Source organism: Triticum dicoccoides, chromosome 2A (genome assembly GCF_002162155.2).
Source record: "Triticum dicoccoides isolate Atlit2015 ecotype Zavitan chromosome 2A, WEW_v2.0, whole genome shotgun sequence".
NCBI lineage: Eukaryota > Viridiplantae > Streptophyta > Magnoliopsida > Poales > Poaceae > Triticum > Triticum dicoccoides.
This window is the reverse complement of record NC_041382.1, coordinates 113,397,516-113,405,221: the sequence shown is the minus strand read 5'-3', so window position 1 is coordinate 113,405,221 and position 7,706 is coordinate 113,397,516. Positions and strand designations below refer to the sequence as shown.

At 49.6% G+C, this 7,706-nt stretch overlaps 1 protein-coding gene across 1 annotated transcript; it reads right to left on the bottom strand.

Annotated features, from left to right (window-relative positions):
- Positions 1-5,524: 5,524 nt before the first annotated feature.
- Positions 5,525-7,231, bottom strand: LOC119353704 (transcription factor MYB30-like). The gene is made up of 2 exons (XM_037620355.1): positions 6,812-7,231; positions 5,525-6,688 (listed from the first exon to the last, which is right to left on the bottom strand). Exons 1-2 carry the CDS (start codon positions 6,942-6,944, stop codon positions 5,877-5,879), a joined length of 945 nt encoding a protein of 314 aa, XP_037476252.1. The 5' UTR covers positions 6,945-7,231; the 3' UTR covers positions 5,525-5,876.
- Positions 7,232-7,706: the final 475 nt, after the last annotated feature.

The following is a 7,706-nucleotide window of genomic DNA, read 5'->3' as shown; positions in this document are numbered from 1 at the left end:
GCCGTGCCTCCCACCATCGTCATTCGCACCTCCAGCCTGCCTTGCCTTGTGCCTCGCCCGCGGTCGCCGTGGACCGCGCATGCCCGCGTGGCCACAGCCGTGCCGACTTGCCTCATCGCCGCTTCCCGGCTCCTCTTCGCGCCATTCTGCATCGCCCCGCCTCTACTCCCCATCGCCTGCTAGCGCGCCGCCGCCCTAGCACGGCTCCGGCGGCTCCTCCGACCGCCGCCCAATACCATCGCTTCGCCCCGTGCCGCTCCCAACCCCGGCTACCCTGGCAAACGGCATCCCCTCGCGGCGCTGCTCCGGCCACCACTGCGGTAGGTGCCTCCACTGGTGGCCTCGAGCCGACACGCGGGCGCACCCCCCGCAGGCGCCCGTAACCGCTACACGTGTGCCCGCTATCGCCCATGTGCCTATGGCACATGGGGCCCGCCCTGGAACGTTTAAAAAAGGAAATTAATTAATTACTTAATAAGTAATAACTAAATTAATTAAAATATTAATTAATTAATTAATTAAAGAATTAATTAATCCTAATTAGATTAACCTAATCACTTAGTTTAGTTAATTAATCTATTATGTTAGTTTACAGTCAATGACAGCTGGGACCCACACGTCAGTTTGACTTAGTCAACGCCCTGTTGACTGCTCGGATGTTGAATTAAAATAATTAAATAAATCCTAAAAATGATTTAAATCTTTTAAAATTAATATAAAATAAACCGTAGCTTGGATGGAAAAACTTTGTACATGAAAGTTTCTCAGAACAACGAGATGAATCCGAATACGCAGCCCATTCATGCGCCACGTATCCCTAGCATAGCGAACATGCAACTTTCCCTCTCCGGTTCGTCTGTCCGAAAACGTGAAACACCGGGAATACTTTCTCGATTGTTTTCCCCCTTCGTCGGTATCACCTCCTACTGCGTTAGGGCACACCTAGCACCGTTAATTGTCATGTCATGCATCATTATGCATCTGTTTGCATTGTATTCATTGTTTCTTCCCCCTCTTCTCTCCGGTAGACTACGGGACTAACGCCGCTGCTGGTGCCCCGGTCGACTACGTTGTTGACGACCCCTACTTGCCAGAGCAACCAGGCAAGCCCCCCCCCCTTGATCACTAGATATCGCCTATTCTTCTCTCTACTGCTTGCATTAGAGTAGTGTACCATGTTACTGCTTTCTGTTAATCCTATTATGATGCATAGCCTGTCATTGTTGCTACAGTTATTGATACCTTACCTGCAATCCTAAATGCTTAGTATAGGATGCTAGTTTATCATCAGTGGCCCTACATTCTTGTCTGTCTACCATGCTATACTATCGGGCCGGGATCACTCGGGAGGTAATCACGGGTATATACTTATACATAATATATGATACTTCTGGTGACTAAAGACGGGTCGGCTCATAGAGTACCCCACGAGTGATTCACGGATTGGGTCCGAAAGGACATTTGTCCCGACGGCCCTCTGAGTGAATCTTTGTGGCGGAGCGACAGGGTAGGTTGAGACCACCTAGGAGAGAGGTGGGCCTGGCCTTGGTTGGCGTCCGTGGTTAATTCAATTAACACGCTTAACAAGATCTTGGTATTTGATCTGAGTCTGGCCATTGGCCTATACGCACTAACCAACTACGCGGGAACAATTATGGGCACTCGACGTCATGGTATCAGCCGAAGCCTTCATGACATCAGCGACTGAGCGGCGCGTGTCGGATTGGACTGGAACACCTCCTCTTGTATTAGGGAGGCTAGGTCTGCTTCCGGCCGCCCTCGAAACATGCAGGTGTGCAATGGGCGATGGGCCCAGACCCTTGCGCCATAGGATTTAGACCGGCGTGCTGACCTCTCTGTTGTGTCCAGGTGGGGCTGCGACGTGTTGATCTTTCGAGGCCGGGCATGACCCAGGAAAGTGTGTCCGGCCAAAGGGGATCGAGCGTGTTGGGAAATGTGGTGCACCCCTGCAGGAAAGTTTATCTATTCGAATAGTCGTGTCCCTCGGTAAAAGGATGACCAGGGGTTGTACCTTGACCTTATGACAACTAGAACCGGATACTTAATAAAACACACCCTTCCAAGTGCCAGATACACCCAGTGATCGCTCTCCAACAGGGCGACAAGGAGAGGATCACCGGGTAGGATTATGCTATGCGATGATACTTGGTGAACTTACCATCTACTCTCTTACTGCTTCAAGATGGAGGTTGCCAGAAGCATAGTCTTCGATAGGACTAGCTATCCCCCTCTTATTTCGGCATTCTGCAGTTCAGTCCACATATGATACCTCTTTTCCATTTGATACCAATGCATACATATGTAGTGTAGCTCCTTGCTTGCGAGTACTTTGGATGAGTACTCACGGTTGCTTTGCTCCCCCTCTCTTTCCCTTTCTATACCCGGTTGTTGCGACCAGACGATGAAGTCGAGGAGCCAGATGCCACCATCGACGATGACTCCTACTACACTGGAGGTGCCTACTACAACGTGCAGGCCTCTGACGACGACCAGGAGTGGGTTAGGAGGATCCCAGGCAGGAGGTCTACGCCTCTTTCAATATGTATCCCAGTTTGTGCTAGCCTTCTTAAGGCAAAGTTGTTTAACTTATGTCTGTATTCAGATATTGTTGCTTACGCTGACTCGTCTATGATCGAGCTCTTGTATTCGAGTCCTCGAGGGCCCTGGCTTGTAATATGATGCTTGTATGACTTATTTTATTTGTAGAGTTGTGTTGTTGTATATTTCCGTGAGTCCCTGATCTTGACAGTACATGTTTGCGTGTATGATTAGTGTACAGTCAAATCAGGGGCATCACAAGTTGGTATCAGAGCCGACTGCCTGTAGGAATCCCCCTCCCATACTCCTTGGCCGAAGTCGAGTCGACATTACAAAACTTTTTACTAATATGATTGAAAATTGTATAAAGTGTGTTGGGGATACAAGAGACTTCTTGTATCTTATTGCGGGGTTGCTCGAGAGGAGAATATATTCATCCTACACCTCCCACAGGTTGATAAACGTTAGGTCATCCACTTGAGAGAAACTTGTTGTCTTACAAAATTCTGTGCTTGGAGGCTCAACAAAGTCTACAAGAATAGAAGTATGTAGTAAACATTATCACTCGACCAAGCCATTGGAACCTCCCTGGACCTGATGAGCTGACTTGGATTTGGGATGTCAAAATCTCCATCAAACTATGTATCTTTCTTTGGCAGCTTGTTTGTAGTCAAATTCCATCGGGAGTGCGGGTGCTTAAGCGAAGTGGCCCTGATGATGGTTGTTGCCCCCTGTGTGATGTGGATGATGACTTTAACCACATTATGTTCATGTGTGTGATTGCACAGTTCCTTTGGAGTTGCCTGAAGGAAGTTGTTGGGTGTCCTGAAAGAAAGCCCATGCAATTTTCCGGACTTCTTTGAAATTATGCAGAATAGCTCTAACCGCGACCGCAAAATCTAGTGGTTGGGTTTTGGCAGCATAGCTTTTCACTGAACACATTCCTTTGCATCGCCTATCTAATGCCATATATAAACTTTGCGGTTTTCTTGCAGCAATTGAGAATACTTTGTAAGCAGCAAGAGCGTGACGCAATTAATGAGCTCATCGAGAAGTTCCGTGTCATGGCACATTGATTGTTGCCGCCCCTCCCGCCGTGAGGTAGCTATGGTTTAGATTTGGATGCATGAGCATATTGTTAAGCTGGTGCCCCAGCATTGTACCTTTCTTTTTAGTTTTCAGTTGTACTTTTGGCACTTGTCTTTATATGGATGATATGGTGTGATGCTTTATGAATTACTATGAGAAATCCAATTTGGCTCCTCGGAGCCCGTGCTCCTGCGCGTGAGAAATAATTTTTAAAATGTCAAAAAAATCTCAACAAAATTTTCATGTATTTATAGTCACATTCAAATGCTACCTGCAAAGTTTTAGGCAAAAAAGTCAAACATTTTGGCCTTTGCAAAGAAAAAAACGAATTAGAACAGCAAATGTTACCCCAAAATGTCACCCAAATTTGTTTTTTCACCAACAAAACACTACTGCTCCGTGTCGCATGAAAACTGTCAAGCGCGCTTGTGGCACTAACATGAACATCCACAAAAACAATTAGAATTTTTTGAAAATAAGTTACCACTTTTTTGTGGTACTGTTCATCCATGAGAAAATTCCCTCCCGATTTCTCAATTACTATACAGAACATGCACCGTTGCAGATCTATCACTGGTTATATACATATTTTAATTAATGTCTCTTATATTTCCCAGACGGGTTCTATCCGTAGATATGAAAAAATGCATGTGATCAAATATGTTCATGTGATAGTTTGTCCATGGTAAATTAACCAGTGTGTAGTCACATACACACGGGTGGATGAGACCAGGTTTTTCTTTACAAACTAGTCTTGCAAGCACCCTCAGAGCACCACGTATTCAAATTTAAGCCATCACACAACATATTTGGGCGGCAATCCGCGTTTTTTCCTTGCACCAATTGAGAATATTGATGATCTCATCAAGAAGTTTCGTGTCGTGGCACGTCGATTGCTGCGGCCCCTCCTGCCGCGAGCTAGCTGTGGTTTTTATTTGGATGCATGGGCATAATGGTAAGCTGGTGCCCCCAGCATTGTACCTTTCTTTCTAGTTTTCAGTTGTGCTTTGGGCGCTTGTCTTTATATAGATGATATGGTGTGATGCTTTATGAAATGTCTCGCTGTGGCCTATCTATATGTATATTATTGGCTACCACAAAAAAATAGCTTATTATTTTCTATATAAAAGAAACACTTATATAGATACAGAGCATTCGTTTCTTCATGGGCAGAGATTTAATTCGGGTGATTTTACAAAATTATTCATACAAATCTAAGATAATGTTTACCATGCTATAAAATGAATTAATCTACTATATATATAATTGTGTAAGTCATTTGAGAGTTAACTACTTTATGGTCAATGTTACAAACATGCTCATGCAGATCTAGATACGCCCACTGTGATCTAAATGCTCTTATATTTGTTTACAGAAGGAGCAGTAATATCTTGTTCATCTAGCGTTTATTCTCACGCGTGAATGGAATAGTGTTTGTTCTCAGATTTTCTAAAAGTACGAACTCTTGAACAGCTTTAGACGCCAAATCAATTGTAGAAAAATACACGCACCAAGTCAAATTTGAGGTTCGATCAATTGGTATCAACTCAGCTAATCACCCGAGGGACAAAGCGTTGTCATGTAGTGGACTGCTCCGAGGAAGCAAAAAAAACAAAACAGGAAATAGAGAGAAACAAAATGAAACTATTTCCCCACTTAAAGACAGATAGATGATTAATCAACTTACTGGCATAACTAGTGATACATATATACGACATGTACCAGTATTTGGCATACTGGCCAATTAGTGGTGGAAATATATGACAGGCAGTAATTGACATACTCCAAAGATTAATCAACTTACTTAATTAGTGATAGATATATGACAGGTACCAGTATTTGGCATAGTGGTTAAGTAGTGATGGAAGACATGACATGTACTAATTGACACACTGACTTTATTCGTCCACATTTTGCAGCTTGCAAACAGCGGATCTACTTCAAAGTACAGAACCCAAAACCCATGAACATAGTACCAAGTCACAGTTACAGCAGTAAATAACAGGAGCGCTAGCTACCACAACCTCCCTTCTTTTCCCTAAATGAAAACTATGCAGATCCTAAGTAACACAGGAGACCAAGGAAGCTGATTGCCATAGCCACCGAGGTACTACTACTAGAGGATCTATGTAGTTTTCGTTAGGTGGGCATGCAGTGAGCACACTCCTCACATCACTAACGCGAGCTAGGGGAACATCGACCTTGATAACTTGGCACGGTGGAGCTAGCTAGAAAGGGTAGCCCAGGGTGGCGGGGACGCCGAGCAGGCCGCTGCCGCCGCCTCCGTGGCCATGGTGGTCGTTGTTGCTGTTGTCGTCGGCGAAGAGCCACGTCTCGATCGCGTTCAGCTGCGTCTGATCCGGCGCCAGAACGGCCGGCTTCCTGTCGTACTCGAACGCGGACCCCAGCGCACGGGCGGCCGCGCCGCTGCCGTAGGAAACCTCCGACGCCGACGAGCCGGAGGGGCTGTCGGCCGCGGGGACGGCGCTGCGGCCCTTGCTGGCCCACCCGTCGAGCATCCGCGAGATGTTCGCGGTGGTGAGCACGTACGGACCGGCTGCGGAGGGCGAGCACTGGGACAGCGACGCTGCCGACGAGCTCGAGGCCGCCGGGCTGCCGCTGTCGGCGCCGGCTGCGGCAGGCCCATTGACGCCGTCGGCCGCGTCGGGCTGCTGCCGCTTGATGTCGTCGAGCGTGGTCAGCGCCTCGCGCAGCGCGCGGCGCGCCATGTTGATGTCCGTCTGCAGCCGCCTCTCCCACTGGCCCTTGGAGGAGGAGGCGGGCCTCTGGGCCGCCGGCTTGGCCGCCGCGTCGCCCCCCGCCTGCAGCTTGCGCTTGAGGTGCGTGTTCCAGTAGTTCTTGATGTCGTTGTCGGTGCGCTCGGGGAGGTAGGAGGCGATCGCGGCCCACCTGTTGCCGAGCAGAGCCTGGAGGTGGACGATGAGCTTCTCCTCCTGGTCGGTGAAGTTGCCGCGCTTGATCCCCGGGCGCAGGTAGTTGGTCCACCGGAGCCGGCAGCTCTTGCTACACCGCATCAGGCCTGCACACCAGAGGGATTTAGTCCACAATCAACCACGTGATCCACAGAAAACGAAGACAAAAACCGGCAAGAAGAAGAAGAAGAAGAAGAAGAAGAAGAAGAAGAAGATGGACGGATGCGTACCGGTCCTGGTGGGGACGGCGCGCCAGTTGCCGGGGCCGTGCTCCTGGACGTAGGAGACGAGCACGAGGTCCTCCTCCGGCGTCCAGGGGCCCTTCTTGACGCCCTCCTTGTCGCAGCACGGCGGCCTCCCCATGCTCTTTCCCGCTCCCCCGCTTGCTACCTCGGCTACACCGAACGGGATGAGAGGGAGAAAGGGACGGAGGGGTCGGTCGCCTTTTGCTGCAGTTGCGAGATGGGCGGGGACAAGAGGTCTAGCCACCGGCGCCGTATACGAGCAGGATCGCGTGACGCGGGCCGCTGCTACGCTACAAAGGGAGTGAGGTGAGGAGAGGAGGCTAGACTGAGGTGAGGTGGAGACGGAGGCTGTGGTGCGCTGGAGGGAGCGGGGTGAGGGAGGAGGGTGAGGACAAGCAAGGCTCGCTCGCTGCAGGGTCCAGAGCAGGGGTGCGGTGTAGGCGCGTATATATACACGGTTACGCTCGGTGGTCACGCCCAAGGCCCAGAGCAAAGCACGGCGCTGACCTTGCGATTACCTGGGCTGTTTAGCTCCCGGCCGCTTTTACCACGGCCAGGATACCGAGACAGCTAGCCAGGGTGGTAGGAGTACTGTAGCCTGCGAGCCATGGCTCCTTCCTTGAGCAGTCAAAATAGAGAGAGAGGGAGATAGGGAGGTGCGTGCAGAGGCAGGGAGAAAGGGAAAGTGGCCAGAGTGTGCATTTACTCCGGTCTCGTGACAAAGTCAGCCTGGTGGTGGGGCGGTACACTGCAGCTGCAGCTGCGACACTGTGCATGCCGCCTTGCGATGCGATGGATGCCGCGTGCATTAATCGCACGCCCGCCCGCTCTGCGTGGCCGTGGCGTGGCACCATATGCCATGTTGCGACCTGCGTGCCAC

Bases quoted from the DNA above. Each gene is read 5' to 3' on its own strand.
- LOC119353704 (XM_037620355.1), bottom strand. From the start codon at position 6,944: ATGGGGAGGCCGCCGTGCTGCGACAAGGAGGGCGTCAAGAAGGGCCCC. The intron at 6,689-6,811 runs GTACGCATCCGT...TCTGGTGTGCAG, and splicing joins CGCCGTCCCCACCAGGACCG to GCCTGATGCGGTGTAGCAAG.